At 34.2% G+C, this 23,998-nt stretch overlaps 1 protein-coding gene across 5 annotated transcripts in view; it reads right to left on the reverse strand.

Annotated features, from left to right (window-relative positions):
- spidr (scaffold protein involved in DNA repair) overlaps window positions 1-23,998 on the reverse strand; it is a 122,815-nt gene that overhangs the window by 78,441 nt on the left and 20,376 nt on the right. For all 5 annotated transcript variants that reach the window (XR_015525304.1, XR_015525305.1, XM_087310091.1 and 2 more), the window contains 3 exons: window positions 22,740-22,957; window positions 16,734-16,828; window positions 11,071-11,248 (listed from right to left, as the gene is read on the reverse strand). Coding sequence is in view for 3 of the 5 variants with exons in the window: in XM_087310091.1 (XP_087166217.1) it covers window positions 11,071-11,248; window positions 16,734-16,828; window positions 22,740-22,957 (491 nt within the window). In the remaining 2 variants the exon portion in view is untranslated. The remainder of the gene's footprint in view (window positions 1-11,070; window positions 11,249-16,733; window positions 16,829-22,739; window positions 22,958-23,998) is intronic.

Genomic DNA, 23,998 nt, shown 5'->3' on the forward strand with positions numbered 1-23,998 from the left:
GTTTAAACTAAATTTTATGTGGTGAACATGTGTGAATGAGTGTGTATGGGTGTTTCCCAGTGATGGGTTGCAACTTGAAGGGCATCCGCAGCGTGCAACCTGTGCTGGATAAGTTGGCGGTTCGTTCCGCTGTGGTGACCCCAGATTAATAAAGGGACTTAGCTGAAAAAAATAATAATAAATTATATACACTTACCGGCCACTTTATTAGATACACCTGTCCAACTGCTCGTTAATGCAAATTTCTTATTTGCCAATCACATTGCAGCAACTCAATGCAGTTAGGCATTTAGACATGGTCAAGACGATCTGCTGAAGTTCAAACCGAGCATCAAAATGAGGAAAAAAGGTGATTTAAGTGACTTTGAACGTGGCATGGTTGTTGGTGTCAGACGGGCTGGTCTGAATATTTCAGAAACTGCTGATTTACTGGGGTTTTCACGCCCATCCATCTCCAGAGTTTACAGAGAATGGTCTGAAAAAAAGAAAATATCCAGTGAGCGCCAGTTCTGTGGGCGCAAATGACTTGTTGATGCCAGAGATCAGAGGAGAATGGCCAGACTGGTTCCAGCTGATAGAAAGGCAACAGTAGCTCAAATAAGCACTCGTTACAACCGAGGTCAGCAGAAGAGCATCTCTGAACACACAACACGTTCAACCTTGAGGTAGATGTGCTACAACAGCAGAAGACCACACCGGGTGCCGCTCCTGTCAGCTAAGAACAGGAAGCTGAGGCTACAATTCACACAGGCACACCAAAATTGGTGTCTCGATTTCGATTTCGATCACTGCACTCAAATGGCCTGGAACAGGAGATTGGCATCATGGATGTGCAGCCGACAAATCTGCAGCAACTGTGTGATGCTATCATGCCAATATAGAGCAAAATCTCTGAGGAATATTTCCAGTGTCTTGTTGAATGTATGCCATGAAACATTAAGCCATTTCTGAAGGCAAAAGGGGGTCCAACCAAGTACTAGTAAGGTGTACCTAATAAAGTGGCCGGTTTATATATTTAAATGATTAAAAATAGATATTTTCAGAGCAAATAAATGTGAATCTCAGTCTATTTACAGTATGTGCAAACAACAGCGTTGGTGTTCACTCTAAAACATGCTACATGCATTTCCTTGACTAAACGCATCGCAAATACATCATGATTTTGGTTTTATTTCGATTAAACATGCAGCCATGCGGTACATTAAATAATGAAACTTTAATCAGTTTCATTATTATAACTGTAAAGCTCTCCACTTCCAAGTCTGAGTCACTGAAGCATGTACAGTAAAGCGTTTACAACCACTTACTGATATAAAGCACATGTACACACATTCCAGCAAAGATATATAAATACACACGCATACAGTATACACTTCAGTAAAACCATCTGCATGTTGGAAAGCACACGCACTAAACACGTCGTTGCAGATGCATGAAAGCACACAATTCACAAGCCTTCAGAACTAGGTTACAAATATCCTGATTAATCTCGCTGCAGGGTAATTTGTCACAGATCTGCTGCAAATAAACATGTCTTGAATAAGCGGAGGCCTCCAGTGCAGTGCAAGCCGAGGCCTGCAGAGCTCATGTCATGAGACGTAAGATGTACGTCAGCGTTCGGAGCGTCAGAGGGGTTGAACAGGTGCCAGCAGCAGAGACTTCAGGCCTGGGACTGAACTTGATGAACTCCAGCCAGCAGTAGAGCAGCAGATCAGCCCGGGGGCAGAACAGGCAAGTTTACACAGGAGAGGTGGAGGTCTGCTCTCCGCCCTATAGCTGCTGCAAACAACACACTCTCTTCTTCTTCTTCTTTTTTTTAAATACACTGTCAAGCCATGAAGAATGAAGTAGAAAAATTCCAGGCTTTGACAATCAAAGAAATGACAGGTCCAAAAACAAAAAAATTGTACAATTAAAATATTTTTAAAAAACTAGAAATGGTGGTAATTGTTTGGATTTTTGTCAAAACTTGCATATTAAAAAAAATCATCCAGAAAAAAGTATTAAATCTCTTGATAATAATTTTTTTTTGGCATATACATATGAAATCAGATAAGTCATAATAATAATTCACGCAAAAAACACGATGTACACATGCGTAGCCGAATTCACGTGCATAAAACCAAATTCATGTGCGTAAAATATTTATTTATATTCACAAAAAATTTCACGTGCACAAAATAAAAATACATTTTCATAAAATATGTTTTACACAAATGCAAAACACCATTTGCAAATGTATAAGAGTGTACAAAAAGTTTTGAATGTTTAAAACTTTCAAAACTTTCGAACACGGGACGAAGAGCGTCGTAACGCAACGTGCTGACCACCGGACCACAATGGCACTGCTATGCTCGTGTGGCCGGAATGATACTTAATCCTCATCATTACCCTGTAGACTACATTTTGCTCATGGGGCTGCGAGACAATAAATAAGAAGAGCGGAGCTGCAGCAAAATAATGGATAAAAAGAGTGAGGCTATGGTCAAATAAATAAATAAATGAAAAAAAAGTGCGACTGCGACTGTTGCTTTCTCCGTTCGCCATGCTGGAGAGGAACAGTCTGCACAAATGGAGCGCAGAGTTGGTGTCATCGACTACAGCTCTCATCTGAGTTGCCCTGACTCTGGCAGGAAAGTCTCAAAAATACACACACACACACGTATCCAGGGGGAGTCGTACGTGAAAGAGTATTTGCACATTCTCATTCAGGATGAACTCGCAAGTTTAAAACATTCAAAACTTTTTGTAAACCCTTATACATTTGCAAATGGTGTTTTGCATTTGTGAAACGTATTTTATGAAAATGCATTTTTATTTTGTGCACGTGAAATTTTTTTGTGAATATAAATGAATATTTCATGCACGTGAATTTGGCTACGCATGTGTACATCGTGTCTTTTGCGTGAATTACTTTTGAGTCTTTTCTGACTCCATATATACACTACCTGACAAAAGTCCTGCAGCCTATGCAAGTTTTAGGAACAGCAAATAATAACTTGACTTCTAGTTGATCATTTGGCATTAGAAGTGGCTCATATGAAAGGCAAAGGCCTCTAGATTATGCTTATTTTACCAAAATAAAATATGATTAAGCGGAGGACTGCACCCATACATCTCTGCAATGACTCAAATCACTTATCAATAAAGTCATCTGGAATGGCAAAGAAAGCGTTCCTGTAGGACTCCCAGAGTTCATAAAGAATCTTTAGCTTCATCTTCAATACCTCCTCTTTCATCTTATCCCAGACATGCTCAATAATGTTCATTTCTGGTGACTGGGCTGGCCAATCCTGGAGCACCTTGACCTTCTTGCGTTCAGGAGCTTTGATGTGGAGGCTGAAGTATGAGAAGGAGCGCTATCCTGCTGTAGAATTTGCCCTCTCCTGTGGTTTGTAATGTAATGGGCAGCACAAATGTCTTGACACCTCAGGCTGTTGATGTTGCCATCCACTCTGCAGATCTGTTGCATGTCCCTGTACTGAATGTTACCCCAAACCATGATTTGTCCTTCACCAAACTTGACTGATATGAGAATCTGGGGTCCATGCGGGCTCCAGTAGGTCTTCTGCTGTATTTGTGATGATTGAGATGCAGTTCAACAGAGGATTCATCTGAAAAATTGACCTTTAGCCACTTTTCCAAATGATCAAGATATTTGTTATCAAGTTATTTGTTGCTCTTACAATCTTACAACAGGGATTGACAACAAGACATATATACTGGATAAGTTGGCAGTTTATTATTCATTATGGTGTGGCGACCCCTGATGAATCTGATTTATTTTTGCCCAGCACTAATGTTTGCTTTGACATAATATATGTGTGTACTGTGTATATTTATCATGCATTCAAAAATACACATATACATGGCTATATTTGAGAAAATGCCTATTTATTTTTAGATATTAAATGCAAGAAAGGTGCTTGCTTTAATGCTAACTATTTAATTAATGAAATCATTTATTTGGATAAATTCTTGTTCTATAAATGCTTGTCTAGACAGTCTGTCTGTATATGTTTACTCTGTATATATGATACACACAGACAGAAACAAAACTATGCAAAACAAATTTGGTGCATTGATATTTAAACTTAAATATAATTTGTATCATATGCATATATATATTTTAATTTCTCTATAAATAAATTAATTTTGTACATTCAATTCGATGTAGACACTAAAATAATACGTCTAATATAAAACAAATGTTCAGTCTCTACATAATACACTGTAGATAAATCATTACAGTCAAATAATTGATAAAAAAAATAATCATGCAATTATGGTATTATAAACACAACTTTGTTAATATATGTTAATATAAACTATTTGATTGAAGTAAAACATGCAGCTGGAGCAAAATTATAAGCCCAATATTTATTATTTTTCAAGTATTTATCATGTAATATTTACAGATTAAATAAGAATAAAAGCAGTTTTTATTATTTTTTTTTTAACTGTGTTAAGGTTCGATATTTTCAACCTCCTTAAGCAACTTTTTTTTTCAATTAGCTACAGAATACATTTATACAATGGCTTGCCTAATTACCCTAGTTAAGCCTTTAAATGGTACTAAAAATTGGGGAAAACATATAAAAGAAACTAGATTTAACAGGACGACTGTCAATTCTGACTTCACCTGTATATCCTTTCATTTCAGAAATGACAGTCAACAATGAATATAATGCGTTATCTATGTAATCTCAGTAATCATCAGTTTGCACAGGAAACGGAGTCTTAACAGAGATGTGTCACATTGCGATCATGTTACACGTATGAATGCATTTCCGGCAGTTGTGAACAGGAAGTGTGAGAGCAAACAGGATTGCGCTTGCTGACGTCAGAAGGCATGAACAGGTGAGGGTGCGGCACAGGTGTGATCACAGCGAGCAATGACTGGCATTTCCTTCAGAGCTGAAGTAAAGCGTGAAGGAACAGAGTGTGTGTTTGTGAAGCACATTGTGAATCCGCCAAAACCGCCAGCTTGGTACATGGTGAACCAAACCACTCTGGAATGCTGACATTTGGAATATAAAAAATGGGAAAAATGATAAACTGACATGGGCAAAATTATTAGCCTGTTATTTTTCTCAAATATTACCTTCACAGTTTGAGTCAAAATTATGAGGCCTCCTGTGAATTGTTGTTATTTTTAAATAGTTCCCAAATTCTGTTTGGACTTTTTTTTTTACAGTATTTGTTCGGTCAAGTCTTATTTGGTTTATTTCAGCTAGAATAAAAGCAGTTTTTAACTTTCTAAAACCATTTTAAGGTCAATATCTTTAGCCCCCTTAAGCTATATATTTTTCTCCATTGTCTGCAGAACAAATTATCATCATACAATACTTGCCTAATTACCCTAACCTGCCTAGTTAACCTAATTATCTTAGTTAAGCCTTTAAATGTCACTTTAAGCTAAATACTAGTATCGTGAATAATATCTAGTAAAATAATATGTGCTAATATGTTATTAAAACTATTTTGAAATGTGAAACTAGAAATGTGTAAAAAAAATCTTTCCATTAAAAAAAATGGGAGAAAAAATTACAGGAGATCTAATAATTCTGACTTCAATATGTATATTAACTGATTAAAATATAAACTAATGTTTAATGTAAGTTCAAGTATCTAGGATCAGTGATTACTGCAAACAGTAATCTATTCACTGATCTGACTGTTTTTGGACAGTGGGAGGAAACCAGAGGAAACACATTGAGCACAAGGAGAACATGTAAACAGAAACGTCAAATGGCTTGGTAAGAACTAGAACCAGTGACATTCGTGCTGTGAGGCAACAATGCTAACCACTGGGGCACTGTGCCACCCATCTAGGAAAGAAGGAAGAGTAGGGATGGAAGGGGGGATTCTTCAAAACAGAGTGGCTGTTATATGGAGCTTAGGGTATTTATAGTGGCTTAGGAATTGTCTGATTGGTGAATCATAAATTGGATAATGCAGGACCAGCCACAAGCAATTATAAGCACGTGATCCTTTCGAAATTAGTTTATAAATTAACTTCACTTTGACCACTGTGGCCTGTTGATTTTCTGAATAAGATGAAGTATGAAATACTTCAGAGAAATGCTTTTTGCCATTCCCAGTAATGCAAATTACCTTTTACACAACAATGTCAATTGCACTGCAGCCTTGTTTTTAAATGAAAACTACACACTGTTATGGAAATAAAGAGCACGTCATTTCTTATAAACGCTTTTAGCTTTTTAAAGTACTCTGAATCATATAATTCCAATCTGACTTCCTGTGCGGTGTGGCCAAGTCAATTAAAATTCCACCTGGCAGCTGAAAGGAAGTCAATTTTTGAATCTGCAATTACTGCGTTACACTGCATGACTTTAACAGACCTCAAAAAAGTGAGTAAAAATAATCTAAACACTTCAGAAGTGGCTCACACCTTCACATATTTCGAAAAAAAAAGAAAATTCCACATTTACAACAAATCACACGTTTTTAAGCATATCTGATCACCCGTAAAGTGATCATGTGTTTGAATCTAAACCAGAGACAATTCAATGGACTTTCCAGAGTAAACTGAACTCTTGGACTTTCCAGGGTCAAATATGCCTGGCCTTAAAGCAAACACTCGGCAGGGGGAGAGAGAAAAAAACAGAGAAAAAAATGAGACAAGAGGAGAAACAGTGCCAGCAACACACTGTGCCGCATGTGTTTTCTATTCAGCTCTCTGGCCTCTGTCACAGTTATTGTGATCTGCTGCCTAACGCTCCTCGAAAAAGAAAAAAAAAAGAGGCGAGGGAAGAAAAAGGATCCAGCAATGTTTTTTCCCGGTTTGCTGGAAATGAGCTCAGAGCTGCCAGGAAGAGGCATGCAGGCCATTCCCTGGAGCAGAGGAATGACGTGGGAGTTACGCTACAAGGGGGCGATATGGGGGAGAAGCCCTGGCTTCCGGCGTGTTTGGACGGACAGATTTGTGTTCCTCCCACACAGATGGAGAGTATGGAGCCAGATTAGTCTAAAAAAATTAATACATTTACAAAATATAATTCATAGATCCACAACACCATTCACATTTAAAAAACACAATTCGTGAATACACAAATGCAATTCCTAAATTCAAAACACGATTCAAAACTAAACAAATCCAGTTGGTAAATTCAAAACACGATTAAAAAAATACACAAATCTAGTTCGTAAATTCAAAACACGATTCAAAAATACACAAATCTGGTTCGTAAATTCAAAACACGATTTAAAAATACACAAATCCAGTTCGTAAATTTCAAATGTGACTCAAATATATACAAATCCAATTCATAAATTCAAAACACAACTCAAAAATTTACAAATCAAATTTGTAATTTTTAAAATACGATTAAAAAAATACATAAATCCAGTTTGTAAATTAAAAACACGATTCAAAAACAAACAAATACAGTTCATAATACTAAACACGATTTAAAAATACACAAATCCAGTTCGTAAATTCAAAACACGATTCATAAATACACAAATCCAGTTCGTAAATTCAAAACACGATTTAAAAATACACAAATTCAGTTCGTAAATTCAAAACACGATTCATAAATACACAAATCCAGTTCGTAAATTCAAAACACGATTTAAAAATACACAAATTCAGTTCGTAAATTCAAAACACAATTCAAAAATACACAAATCCAGTTCGTAAATTCAAAACACGATTCATAAATACACAAATCCAGTTCGTAAATTCAAAACACGATTCAAAAATACACAAATCCAGTTCGTAAATTCAAAACGCTATTCAAAAATACACAAATCCAGTTCGTAAATTTAAAACACAATTCAAAAATACACAAATCCAGTTCGTAAATTCAAAACACGATTAAAAAATAAACAAATCCAGTTCATAAATTCAAAACACAACTCAAAAAATTTACAAATCAAATTTGGAATTTCAAAATACGATTAAAAAAATATATAAATCCAGTTTGTAAATTAAAAACACGATTCAAAAACAAACAAATACAGTTCGTAAATTCAAAACACGATTCAAAAATACACAAATCCAGTTCGTAAATTCAAAACATGATTTAAAAATACACAAAAACAGTTCTTAAATTCAAAACACAACTCACCAACACACAAATCCAGTTTGTAAATTCAAAAAAGGATTCAAAAATAACCAAATTCAATTCCTAAATGCCAAACGCGATTCATGACTACACAAATCCAGTTGGTAAATTAAAAACACGATTCATATATACGCAAATCCAATTTGAAAACCCAAAACACGATTTTAAAATACACAAATCCAATTCATACATTCAAAACGCGACTCAAAAATACACAAATCCAGTTCATACATTCAAAACGCAAAATATTTCAGACTTTTACTTGCAAATTTATGAATTGTTTGTTGTTTTTATGAAATGTGTTTTGAATGTACAAATTGGACTTTATAAAAGTGATTTGTGCTTTTCATATATGGAGTTTTATTTTGTAAATGCATTATTTTTGAGACTGATCTGGCTCCATAGGAGTAAGGCTGGTCCGTGCCGCTCACCTCCAGCCCTACAGGCCTCCAGCTCTTATCAGCTGAGTGCAAAAACACACCGCAAGACTGTTTCTGCCAACCAGCGCCGTGATTCATCGCAAAACCAGCGCAGGAGATACAGGGAGACATGCGTCAGCAGTATGTAATACGAGGCATCCAGATTATGATGAAAGTGATGACAAAACTCACCAGGAGGCAAAACAAATCGTAAAAATTAATTAAAAAAGAAGTTGTGAAAACAAAAAAAAAACTAAACATTTCACAAAAATGAGGATTCAAATGCAGATTTATTTAAGAGAATCCTCTTACAGTCAGGAGCGACTCAGTGGTTAGCACTGTCACCTCACAGAAAGAAGGTCACTGGTTCCAGTCCCGACTGGGTCAGTGGGCATTTCAGTGTGGAGTTTGCATGTTCTCCCCATGTTGGCGTGTCCCAACAGTACAAACACATGCGCTGTAGGTGAATTAAATAAACTAAATTGGCCATAATGTATGAGGGTGAATGAGAGTGTATGGGTGTTTCTTAGTACTGGGTTGCAGCTTGAAGGGTTTGTAAAACATTTACTAGATAAGTTGGCAGTTCATTCTGTTGTGGAGACCCTTGATGATTAAAGGGACTGAGCCAAAGGAAAATGAATGAATGAATGTCTTCATTTTAGGACTGTGCTGTTGGAGATATACAAGGAAATACTGCATGTCTGGGAAATATCTATTATTTTTCCGTGTGCTTTTCCAGAAGTTGTGACTGTTTAACTTTCTAAATATTTACTCACCAATATTAGTAATTGTAGACCTGCAAATATTAGTACTCATGGATGGTATCTTGTTTCGTTTTTTTTCTCCATCTCTTTTTTTTATTTTATTAATCTTATTTTTTTTACTTATGTGTTAATTGATTAGTTCATTGATTTGTTTTTATTCATATTAACTATTCAATAAAATTGTTTTTTTTAAATTGTGAAAATTTTAAACAGAATTTTTAATTTTCAGAAATTTTAATCGTGCTTTAATTCGTCATGGAACAAACCGCTGCAACCAAACAAATTTACAACAATGGTGTGCAAGTTATGAGCTTATACACCGAGGCTAATACAGACGCATGCTGGATTAACTATGGCTGAGGCCGTTCACATATCACGTCTTTTGTGCGTGTGAGTTTGTTATTTTAAATAACTATTTCCGTGCATATTACGAACGACGTGCACACGGCGCACCATTCTCATGCTTTCCAGTCACACCTAGTTGAAAGAATGCCACAAGCAAACCACGAATCACGTGACAAAAACTGATCAATCAGCTTCATATTTGTTATAGAATATACACATTTCTTCTCCAAACAGAAAAAAAATACAAAATGAAAAACCAAACAATTTTGTAATATTATATAAATAGTGGTTTAGCGGTCTTTAAATACATTTGTTCAGTTTTAAAAGAAAATAAATAGCTAATAGCTAATATAATGCTTAGATTTACATTAGAGAAATACAAATTTTTAAATGTATTCTTACTTTATTTATTCATAATAAATTATATATATATATATATATATATATTGGTACCACCAAAATGAGCAGTATTGAAATACAGTAGTGTAGTAGGCCCAGTAAAGCAGCTACAACTCTGCAAAGTTAAAAAACATTGCAGATTACCTCAGAAATATAGGCTAAATGTCATATGTGGCATATTATATACATCTTTTTTGATCAATTTTAAAATGTGTATAGCATGGACATGACACATTTCATTCCTCCGCGTACCATTAGAAGGAAGCCTGCATACCACTAGCGGTACACGTACCACAGTTTGAGAACCACTGCCTTAGAGAAATGGACTCTTATATTTTGTGCTGTATTATTTGGTCACTGAGCAGCAATAAATAACATTTAAATATATAAGGAGTTTCAAAAGATTTTCTAAACTATTAGTTTTACAAATAACTAAAAGCATAATAATCGTGACAACCATGAAACTGTGATTATTCCTCACACTATAGTCATACAAACAAAATCTATAATCATTGCACCCCTACTCAAAATATAAAGTACTTTTTTTATTTCAAAAGCTTTAGTCCAACGTACACTTTAGACTATAAAGGTATTGTATTTTTTATTAAAAATGATTATATGGACTAAGGACTTTTGAAAAAATCTGGGGACCTTTTCTGGTGTATATACCTAACATTTCTTTGATAAATGCTTTAGGTATATGTGCATGTATATATATATGTACATATATGTATGTATATTTGTATATACATGTGTTTTTAATTATTTTATTAATTAATTAATTAATTATGCTTATTTTATTTCTCTATGTTTTTTTCTTTGTCTTTGCTTTTGAGGGGGAAAAGTCCAATGTTTGCACAATATGTTTTGTTTTACTTATATTTGAAAAAAAAATATTATTATTATATGTGATTTTACAGTAATTTTAATTGGTCCAAAACTGTGCTGTTGTTTTACAATCTAAAAATCCCAAGATGGGCATGAAAAACAGGACCAAATACCATCAGCTGTAATACAGAAACTGTAATACAATACAATATAGACACTTACCATGGTGGATATATGTGGACGATGTCTCCAGGCACAGGCTGTATCTGGATGGCCGTATCCTTGTTAAAAAGAGCCACACAGGTTTCTCCCTCCGGCAGTCGCTCACACAAAGTGGCCTGCATGCCACACTCCTCCCGAACTCCCACAATCCTCAGCGTCAGGACTCCAGGCCTGTCAGCTTACAGGTATAAAATGATATAGCGTTACAATGTAAGCCCTAATTTTAGATAGACTACAATTTTCTGAGTCGATCATTCAATGATTTATTTGGAAAGATCATGCACCCATTGGCTAAATTCTCCATCAGTCAAACAAGAAAGTAAGTTACTGGCTAAAATCAATCGGCTCACAGATAGCATATGCAGATCATCAAAACACTCGACTGCTTTGTTTAGATTTTAATAACTATAACTTTGACTTTTTATTCAATTTGTGGTCTCATTTGATTTGTAACACTGTCAGCTATAACATTGACTTGCTTTTTACTACAGTGAAACTGCTGTACGGTGTTTTGTAAAGTACAGTAAATTACTTCAATTAATCTGCTGTGGTAATACTATAGTTTCTATGGTAACACAATAATTGCAACATAAACAAATTTTTTTTTACAATATAGGTTATATTATACTACACATCACCACACTTTACTGTAGTAAAACTACACTGTATTTCATTTTATCAGTTCACTATTCTTAATACTAGTCCGCATCGACGGAGCTAGAGCAGACCATTTACACGTGAGCTGCCAGTGTTTTGAGTGCATGCAAGAATTTTTGTCCACGAACAGAGGAAACCAGCGTGTGAGCAAAGATATTCGCACTATAGTATTACATGAATGCGCTCCAGACTTTCTGCGCTTACAACATTTGTCAGTAAATTATTGCCATACTCCGCCAGCCGAAATCATGTGGTGCGCAACCACAGCGAACCTCCGCAAACACATTGATGACATCACATTCGCTGCACGCACTGAGATTGGCTATTGCATGTTGACCTTTTTTGTAGTTTTGTAGTTTTTTTTTGTAGTAAGACAATTGGACTAGTGAAATGAACTACAACACCCCGAAAACCTAGCACAACAACAAAAAAGAATTTTAATGAGCATTAGATTAGGCGTTACATGGACATCGCAAAAATAAGACCTGTGCAAAAATATTTAAGACCTAGAACAGCGAATAAGACTTTTTAAGGCCTTAAATTTCGATTAAAAAATTTTAGACTTTTTAAGACCCCGCGGAAACCCTGTACAAAGACGCAGTTTTCGCCTGCATGTAACAGTAAATAATGCAAACAACAGGTCTCTAGAAGAAACGATAACATAAACAATTGAAAAACTATTCATAATTCAACACTACTGTTTTGGTGGACTAAATGTGTTCAATGGGTTTTCGTTCTGAGGATTCTTACCTTTCAAAATAAACTGTTATGTACAGCAATGAATGCGTGTGTGTCTTGTTACTACGATGATATGTACTCCATTTCTAATAAGCGTGCTCTGTACAACTTACACAAATTTAGCAAATACATTATTTATTAGCTTTCCATTGTAAAAAAAAAAAAAAAAAACAAGTAGCTACAACGTTTGTAGCTTTATGCTGCGTTAACACTAGACGCAGCACGCGCGTCAAGCGCGAGTGATTTACATGTTAAGTCAATGCAAAAATTATAAAAATAGATTGGGCCAGAATGGAATTGCAAAATCCAGCCATAAAACAGAATTAGTAATGCAGAATGTCAGATTAAATGGACAATTTTTGGAAGAATAAATAAAAAGCAGTGTTGCACATCGAATTAAATCATAATATTTGAAGTTTGGTTTACTACACACAGTATGACGCAATCTAACAGCATGTACAATTAGCCTGTATAGTAAACTTTACATTCTTTTAAAGCCATCACCTCAAGATGGTTTCTTCTTAAAGATATGAGGATTTGCGAAACAGCACACATACGATACAGGCCCAGTAAATGAATAACAGCGGCAGGATATTTTGGGTTATGCAGTGAAAACTCATGCTGGATCACTCCCAACTTTTTCATTTCTGTCAGTTCTGAGGAAATGAAATAAAACCCAGCTCTCTGATGGGATATATTCCCATGCTGACTGTTCAAGGAATAGCTGGCTTTCATAGCACACATGAACACAATTGACTCAGCTGAAATCATGGGCGAGCACAGCCAAGACTCAAGAGAAGTATTCCTAAAGGATGTGTAATGGAAAGTTTTTGTGCACAAAAAAATTAAAGCAGCAAGAAGAACAGGCTATGTTTACTCCATGCAATGCAATGCAAAACAAAAATACAAGAAACACTGGCTGTTGTTCAAGTTTTTTTTTTAAAGGAAACAGTGCCAAAAACAGCTGCGCATAACTAAGAATAGGAAAGGTGCAAGTTATTAAATGCACACACTGAAATGGGATTTATTAGCCATGGAAATCATTTTTAATCTTGCACCAAGCAAGATGTGTGTGGGAGATGCATTCCTCAGCAATCTTCAGGCTGTGGAATTTAAGGAAGTATGCCAGCTGCAGAGCTGTCCGTAAACTGCAGTCATCCTAGATCACTTTTCCACTGTAAACGTGAAGAAGCACTTAAAAAAGTGCATGACTAAGCAACTCAAATTATATTTAGTCTTAGCTAACATTGCTAGACTAGAACTAGACATGCAAGACTAGAATATTACCAAATTACTGAAGTCAAATTTAGGACACACTATAGAATTTTATGTATGAGAACATAAAAAAAATTTGGCGTATTTATTTATTTATTGGTTTATTTGTTTCAATATATCACATGGGTAGGCTTTATTTTAGGCTGCTGGTCTGTATTGTCATATATAAAAAAGCTAAATAAAATAAAATTTTGCATCTTAACAAACCATTAGAACAAATAATAATAACAACAACAACAACAATAATAATAATAATAATAATAATAATAATTAATAAATAAATAAATGAAGATGTTGCAATGATCCATTTAGCATCTGGAGCACATCCTTAAATGATGACATTCAGTGGGGTGTCTAAACTTTTTCACATGACTGTGAAAAATATTTCCATTTGAATAAAAGATTTCTGGATGACTAATAATTTGAGACAACATTTAAAGGTGCTGTATGTACGTTTTTGACTCTTCTAAAGCATAATAATACCATAATATGTTTGCAGATATTTAAGAAACATGCTAAGTGAACATTCTTGTTTATCTGGAAAACAATGCTCAAGTCAGATATTCTGCTTTGAAAATGTGCGTTACGTGCTGAAACGCCTGTCTTTGTTTTAGTTCTTTTAACCCGCCCAATGCCAGTTTAGCCAATTATATTTCAGCACCCCGCGTTGCCTTGGTGGAAAACAGTGTATTTCGTTCATTCAGTCCTGAGAGCTCTGAAAGCATGCGCTCCTAACTGAAATGTGTATTTATATTTTATATTTATATTTATTTCTATGTGAAATTTATTTGGATAATGCTTACACTGCACTAACAATTTGAAAGTGTGTGATTGGCCAAGGACAGAAAGGAAGACAACAAACCTATTTTCGAGTATACAGATATCTGTTTTCCATGACCATATGAACCCTGTTAATCTAATATTTGATTATATTAACAAATATATTATTAGATTTTTTGCTATTATAATATAATATATTTTTCTTTCTTATATATATATATATATATATATATATATATATATATATATATATATATATATTTCTTTTTTTGTTTCTCTTTAGCATTCTTAAAATAGCCATTGTCTGTTGCTTTGTTGTTATGTGTTTTGATGCTAATATTAAAAATGCTAATTAAAAGATGCAATTAAAAAAATTATCTGTTTTAGTAATTATGTTCCGTAAATTTTAGCTAGCAGCTAAAATAAATAAATATAAATATTAAATATAAATAAATTCAGTTGAAGTCAGAATTATTAGCCCCGTTTATTTTTTTTGTTTAACATGGAGCAGATTTATTCAACACATTTCTAAACACAGTAGTTTTAATAACTCATTTCTAATAACAGATTTTTTTTTATCTTTGCCATGATGACAGTAGGGCGACGCAGTGGCGCAGTGGGTAGCACGTTCGCCTCACAGCAAGAAGGTCGCTGGTTCGATCCTCGGCTCAGTTGGCGTTTCTGTGAGGAGTTTGCATGTTCTCCCTGCGTTCGCGTGGGTTTCCTCCGGATACTCCGGTTTCCCCCACAGTCCAAAGACATGCGGCACAGGTGAATTGGGTAGGCTAAATTGTCCGTAGTGTGTGTGTGAATGTGTGGATGTTTCCCAGAGATGGGTTGCGGCTGGAAGGGCATCCGCTGCGTAAAAACTTGCTGGATAAGTTGGCGGTTCAATCCGCTGTGGCGACCCCAGATTAATAAAGGGACTAAGCCGACAAGAAAATGAATTAATGAATGAATGATGACAGTAAATAATATTTTACTAGATATTTTTCAAGACACTTTACAGCTTAAAAAGATATTTAAGGGCTCAACTAGGTTAATTAGGTTAACTAGGCAGATTAGGGTAATTAGACAAGTAATTGTATAGCGATAGTCTGTTCTGTAGACTATCGAAAAAATATAGCTTAAAGGGGCTAATAATATTGACCTTAAAATGGTTCTTAAATTTAAAACTGCTTTTCTTCTAGCCAAAATAGAACAAATAAGACTTTCTCCAGAAGAAAAAATATTATCAGACATACTGTGAAAATGTCCTTTGTTGAACATCATTTGGGAAATAAATAAATAAATAATAATAAATAAAATAACCGAATAAATAAAAGGGATTCGTCTGCACATACTCAAAAAGAAGCGATGAGTTTTATTCAAAACAATTAGATTCCAGACCATACAAATCAATCATATAAAATCAATAATAAATAAATCGAATTCCTTTACAGAGAATGAACCGGACTGAATCAACCAGAATTAACAAAAGAAAAAAGAACAAAAAGTTCAAAGGGGGCAAATAATTCTGACTTCAACTGGATATATTTAATTTATTTCAGTTAATGCCTATTTAAATAAAGAACCTTTAGATTTAGCTAACAGTAACAACTTTACACTGGCAGGGCATCACACACATTTAATTTCCCCAAACAATTAACACATTTTCTCTTGAATTTCCACTGTAAACTGTAACATTAACTTCTTTAAACCTCCAACACAAGCAATCGAAGACCCCTAGCTGTTCACAGTATGTAAAGAAATCCGTTATACCATGGAAAATGAAACATAAGGTGTGTGACTTTGTCTGCAGTGTGTTTGCGTCTGTGGTTTTCCTGTCGCTTTGGCTGAAACACAATTAAGTGGTATTGTCACCTGAATCACAATGGTAGGTGTGCTGTACGTGTTTTACAGCCTCCTACTCCTCCAACTGTACACTGCCAGATCTCATCGCTGGAATATTCAACACGTTTCAGCCGAGCATGACAAGCAATTATGGAAATATGAAAACTGTGGGTTGGCGGTTGAATATTTTCCTGGCTAGCATTGACACTGGCAGCGTTTAGATAAGTGAACAGACTTGAGCTGGTTTTAATTGTGAATTTTATTATTGTTGATACTGCGATTAGCGGCCAGCAACAGAGAAATGACCGCTAATGCTTTGTTCTCTGACAATCAAGATTTATTCGAGATTTAGCATGAACATTGTAATTGAGACTGCTTACCAGCTGATGTGGTGGAGTTGCACTGATGTCTCCAGAAGCTGATGGCGGATCTCTGTCTGCTGTGGAGTCGGTTCAGTCTTTCAGCAAGACCCCCTCTATGGAGAGATTACATGAAATCAGATTACAAAACAATCATATAGTTACAAAGATTCATCCTGACAGATTCAATTGATTGAATCTTTCACAATAAATTAATCCTAGAGATTAATTTATTAATTTTATTTATATAAAATTAATCACTTGGCATCAAAACATGAATTCAAGTTGTGTAAAATCAACCTCAGAGAATCAATAAGACAGAATGAATCATTTAGAATCAAAGCAGAAGATTCAAAGCACCCTAAATGAGAGATTGAATCTTTCAGAATTGATTCATTTTAGAGATTCATTTGTATAAAATGAAATCACTTGATTTTATAGAGCTTGAATTCATGTTTTAATGCCAAGTGATTTGATTTTATACAAATAAGTCTCTAGAATGAATCAAATCCGAAAGATTCAATCTCTCATTAATTGTGTCTGAATCTTCTGCTTTGATTTTAAACGATTCATTCTGTCTTATTTATTATTTATTCTGCGCAGAATCAAAAAGAAAGAACGAATCATTTAGAATGAAAGCAGAAGATTCAAAGCCCCGTGGATGAGTGATTGGAACTTTCACAATTAATCAAAGCAGAAGATTCAATGCTACCTGAACAAAAGATTTAATCTTTCACAATAAATCAATCCTCGAGACTCTTTACATAAAATCAGTCACTTGGCATCAAAACATGAATTCAAACTGAGTAAAAATCAACCCCACAGAATCAATAAGACAGAATGAATCATTTAGAATCAAAGCAGAATATTCAAAACACCCTGAATGAGAAATTGAATCTTTCAAAATTAATTCATCCAAGAGAACCGATTATTTAAAATCAATCACTTGGCATTAAATCATAAAGTCAAGCTGCATAAAACCAAACTTACAGAATCAATAAGATCGAATGAATCATTTAGAATCAAATCAGAAGATTCAAAGCACTCTGAATGAAAGATTGAATCTTTCACAATTGATTCATCCTAGAGACTCATTTGTATAAAATCAAATCACTTTGCATCAAAACATGAATTCAAGCTGTGTAAAACCAACTCTACAGATTCAATAAGAAAAAACGAACCATTCAGAATCAAAGCAGAAGAATCAAAGCACCCTGAATGAGAGATTAATCTGTCAGAATTGATTCATCCAAGAGACTCATTTGTATAAAACCAATCACTTGGCATCAAAACACAAATTCAAACTTTGTAAAATCAACCCTGCAGAATCAATTAGACCGAATGAATCAATTAGAGTCAAAGCAGAAGATTCAAAGCACCCTGAATGAGTGATTGAATCTTTCAGAATTGATTCATCCTAGAGACTTTTTTATATAAAAAATCAAATCACTTGACATCAAAACATAAACTCAAGCTTTGTAAAATCAACCCCACAGGACCAATAAGTAAAAACAAATAATTTAGAACCAAAGCAGAAGATTCAAAGCACCCTGAATGAGAGATTGAATCTTTCAGAATTATTTCATTCTCGAGACTCATTTATATAAAATCAATCACTTGGCATCAATACATAAAATCAAGCTGAGTAAAATCAACCTCACAGAATTAATAAGACCAAATGAATCTTTTACAAGCAAAGCAGACGATTCAGAGCACCTTGAATTGTCAGACAGAAACAAAGATTAAAATCTAGCTTTGTAATATATAACTACTTAAAAATGTAAACATGTATTCAATCCTAAGAAATCAATCATGTAAAATCAAAAAATCAAAAATAAACATGACTTTCATAAAGGATTAAATCTGACTGAATCAACTAGAATCACTGACTCAGAATGTAAATTATAAAGGCGATTGTCAACTTAAAAAAATTCATATATTTATAAAGAACAACATGACTTTGAATCAAATATATAAATTGAATCACTTCAAATCAACGATACAGTCACAACTCACACAGAATTAAATACATTGATTAAAAACACAATGAATCAGTCTAAACTTGTAAATTCAGTTGTTTGCACTTAAAATATGTAATCAATTATACAGAATGATTCATTTACATATATAAAACCACATAAAATCAATGATGATCAACAAGAATCAATCTTACGGAATCTATTCTATTAAAAGATTCTAATGAATCAAATACAAATAATCAAGTGAAGTCCAGGAATCAAACCAGCTGAATCAATCGCATAAAAACAGTCAAAGAATGAATCTAATTTAATCATTTACACTGATAGTTCTTTAGGAATTGATCCTGATTGAATCAATCATAGGGAATCAGTTGTATAGAGCATTATAATAAATCCAACCGAATAAATACAAGGGATTCGTCTGCACATAAAAAAAAAAGCGATTAAAGGAACAATTAGATTCCAGACCATACAAATAAATCATATAAAATCAATAATAAATAAATCAAATTCCTTCACAGAGAATGACAATTAACAGACAATTAACAACCAGCCACTCTGAATCTATTAGAATCAACCACAGAGAGAATCAGTTCCTTAAAATGAATCATTCAATCAATCAAATCTACAGTACATTCACTCCACATATGGTCCTGCATACATCTCTTTAGCATAAAAGCTCCATTCTGCTTGTGGTTAACTTTTATTTATTTAATTTAGGTTTACTTTGTTCATACTAGTGCACGTTATACAAGTGAGTAGCAGCTTTTTATGCACTATATTATCTTATTATCTTTACGTGTGCTGAAATCACATAAAAGAATAAAAAAATGAAAAGGTCAGATTAAAATATGCAGAGGCGACTGATTCAGCGTTTGCCTGCAGAAAGGACTGAGGGTCAGCAGGAGGATCTGTGGACTATCAGGAGCTAAAAAGAGGCACAGCTCCCCCGTGAGGGAACAAACTCCACACAAACTCTCCCATTCATAAAAGCCGACTCATTTACAGTAACATGTCAGGGGCAGGACTCCATCTCTGATGTTCCCTGAGTAGTGTTGTTGTCATGATTATCAGTTTCAAGGTAATCCACTGTACATTTCTGATGGTTAGCAATACCATTTTCATTATCATTAACACTGTAATTGATTATCTATCTATCTATCTATCTATCTATCTATCTATCTATCTATCTATCTATCTTCCTCTCTTTCTGTCTATCTATCATTCTGTCTATTCATCCATCTACATCTATCTATCTATCCATCCATCCATCCATCCATCCATCCATCCATCCATCCATCCATCCATCTATCTTTCTATCTATCTATCTATCTATCTATCTATCTATCTATCTATCTATCTATCTATCTATCTATCTATCTATCTGTCTATCTGTCTGTCTGTCTGTCTGTCTGTCTGTCTGTCTGTCTATCTATCTATCTATCTATCTATCTATCTATCACCTACCTACCTACCTACCTACCTACCCGTCCGTCCGTCCGTCCGTCCGTCCGTCCGTCCGTCCGTCTATCTATCTATCTATCTATCTATCTATCTATCTATCTATCTATCTATCTATCTATCTATCTATCTATCTATCTATCTATCTATCTATCTATCTATCTATCTATCTTCCTCTCTTTCTGTCTATCTATCATTCTGTCTATTCATCCATCTACATCTATCTATCCATCCATCCATCCATCCATCCATCCATCCATCCATCCATCCATCCATCTATCTATCTATCTATCTATCTATCTATCTATCTATCTATCTATCTATCTGTCTGTCTGTCTGTCTGTCTGTCTGTCTGTCTGTCTGTCTGTCTGTCTGTCTATCTATCTATCTATCTATCTATCTATCACCTACCTACCTACCTACCTACCTACCCGTCCGTCCGTCCGTCCGTCTATCTATCTATCTATCTATCTATCTATCTATCTATCTATCTATCTATCTATCTATCTATCTATCTATCTATCTATCTATCTATCTATCTATCTATCTATCTATACATCTATCTACCCTTCCATCCATCCATTTATCTACCATCCATCCATCATCCATCCATCCATCCATCCATCCATTCATCTATCCATATATATCCATCCATCCATATATCAATCTATCAATCTATCAATCTATCTATCTATCTATCTATCTATCTATCTATCTATCTATCTATCTATCTATCTATCTATCTATCTATCTATCTACCTATCTATACATCTATCTACCCTTCCATCCATCCATTTATCTACCATCCATCCATCCATCCATCCACCCATCCATCCATTCATCTATCCATATATATCCATCCATATATCTATTCACTTATCTATCTATCTATCTATCTATCTATCTATCTATCTATCTATCTATCTATCTATCTATCTATCTATCTATCTATCTCCATCGATCCATCTATTAATTCATCTATCCATCCATATATATCCACCCATCCATACACATCCATCCATACACATCCATCCCTCCATCTATCCATCCATACATATATCTATCTACCCATCCATCCATCTATCTTCATCCATCTATCAATTCATCCATCCATCTATATCTATCCACCCATCCATCTATAACGATACATCTATATCTATCATCCATCCACCCCTCCATCCATCCATACACATCCATCCCTCCATCTATCCATCCAAAAATTTTATTCTTGAAATTTACTAAAAGGTTGAACTTTTTAAGACCCTTCAGAGAGCCTGGTTGAATAAAGGTTTAATAAACATCAAGAATAAAAATCAAGAAAAACAAAAATACACTGTAAAAAAAAACCTGGGTTACACACAATTTCTTTACGTTGTCGCAAGTAAACTTCAAATTGTTTTGATAAATTTAAGTGGATTGAACATAAAACAATTAAGTTGACTCAAAAGTCTCAAGAATTGTGTTGCTTCAACTCATTTTAAATAAGTAGCTTGAAAAGTCATTTTTTGAGAGCGAAATTGTGTTGAAATTTTGTCATTTGTAATTTTTTAAAATAGCTTGTTTAAATTTAAAAGTACGATCTTTCCTATTAGGTGACCAAACTCTTATTTTACTGAATAAACGTGTTTAATAAAGCGGTTCTGTTTAAATAGAGACATGCATTGAAAAATAAAAGTATGTTGTACCCTTTTATATAAAGTGAGTGCTGCACATCATTTTAAATAAGGAGCTAAAGCTTGACTTCGCAAATCAAAGCACTATATTACTCAGAAAAATAGTCAAATCGCACATTTCTTTCACTTTTTGGCTTTTATAAAGTAGCTTCATGCAATTATGAAAATAACATAAAAATGGATCCCTGTGAATTGTTTTTCAAGTGCAGGTTTAACAAACAATACTTGAACTAACTATAAAAACACTACAAAAACAAACTATACATTAAATTATACAGACATAAGCTAACAAACAAAATGCAGGGATGCATTTTCACTTTATTTTTCACAAAATCGCCTAAAACTACAAAGCTTAGTTTGTTTTTCAGATACAAATCTTGATGGGATAAGACTGTGTGACATATATTCTTCAACAATTTCAGGTAATTTTAACAAGATAACCGGGATCATTTTGGTCAGTATAATCATGATATGAAATTTTCATTCAGCTGAGTAATATCAGACAAAGGGCCTTGATGCTGTTTCTTGTGCGCATAGGAGGAAATAGTCCTAAATTAAACAAGGTGACACACTCACTCACACACAAATGTGCAAAGAAAGCCACTCCCCGATAGCCAATCAAAAACCAAGCTTTTTTACGGTAAGGGTGTGAACGTACTATTAAACTGCTTGAGCTAGACTTTGAGCTCTTTTGTATTCAGTCTGTTTACTTTGATATGAAATTTCGGGTTGTGAACTTGACGTCAAACAGAGAGAAAGAGAGAGAGAAAGAAAAGAATAAATAACAGTGTGAAAGGATTACCATCCGTTAAGGTGATAAATCCTAATCATAAAGCCAGAGCCTGAACTCATAAATCGAGTTCATCTTGCACAGGGTTGCACCAAAGTGAAGATCCAAGTGCAATAGATCATACCTTTCGAACCTCCTCCTCTTTTTGCTGGAGTCCTCTGGGGTTTTGATGGTCTTGGTGGTTTGCTTTTGAGGCGTCTGGAGGATGGCCTGAGCGGAGCGGATCCACTCGCTGACTGACTGTTTGCTGGTGTCTGCCGCAAGAGAGGATTCAGCTCTGCTTTCATTTGGATCTTCATCATTACCGTCATAAGAGGAGTAGTCAGAAATCTCAGCTGGTGACTAAAAAAAAGGAGAGGAGAGTTTGACGTTTGGTCATCTGTTAGATGCTTTTGTCAACAACTGTGCTATTGTTAACTAAAAGTATTAAAGTAAATTAAGCTTATATGCAATAAAAGACACACATTTAATGAAAACTAAGTGTTAAATGAAACCAATAAGAATGCTAATGGGAACATGGGTTGAAGTAACATAAGTTGAAGTGTCAAAATAGTTAAATGTGTAATAAAAATTATTATAATAAAAAACAATGTCTATTAATTAAAATAAAGTTTTAAAAAATTACCTTATTAAAAATGTTAATTGTTTATGAAGTATTTCAATTATTTTATTTGACAAAAATTAAGCAAAAGTGCCAATTTAAATGTTGCTTTGGCAAATAATAAGTTCAAATGAAAAAAAGACTTACTGTAAAAGGAATACATTAAAGTAAAACAACATTTAAAATCTTTTTAAAAAGCAAAAACAAAATAAAAGACAAATATTTGATGAAAACTAATTAAATGAAACCAAAATTATTGCAAACAATGTTGAACAATTATGTGCTTGGTTGCTGAGGCTGTTTCCCTTCCTGATCTCACACTGCTCTAATTCAATGACAGTCTGGAAGGGTTTTTTAATTTTTCGCCTCCCTCTTCCCTTGTGTATGGTCGGGGGTCCATTTTCGCTACATGTAAAAGTATACGCGACAAATTAAGGCTTCATTATCCTGAAAATCTATATTTTTACACAATATTCCTTTAAATAAAGCCTAAATGAAACAAAATACCTATTATAATTACAAAATTACAATAATTATATTTAATTACAAATAATATACAATAAGTTGTAAAACATATTAAAGTGACTGAAACCAAAATGAACTAATATAAGGAAAAATGTATGAAAAAACTATTTAAAATAAGCTTAGATGCAAGAGGATACATATATTTGACGAAAACCAAGAATGCAAATGAAAATTTAACTGAAATAACACAAGTTCAAGAATTAAAATGGCTAAATGTGTAATAAAATTTAATTAAAACAATATGTAAACATTTGTAT

The sequence above is a fragment of the Danio rerio genome, chromosome 24 (genome assembly GCF_052040795.2).
Source record: "Danio rerio strain M-AB ecotype USA chromosome 24, GRCz13ab, whole genome shotgun sequence".
In the NCBI taxonomy this organism is placed as follows: domain Eukaryota; kingdom Metazoa; phylum Chordata; class Actinopteri; order Cypriniformes; family Danionidae; genus Danio; species Danio rerio.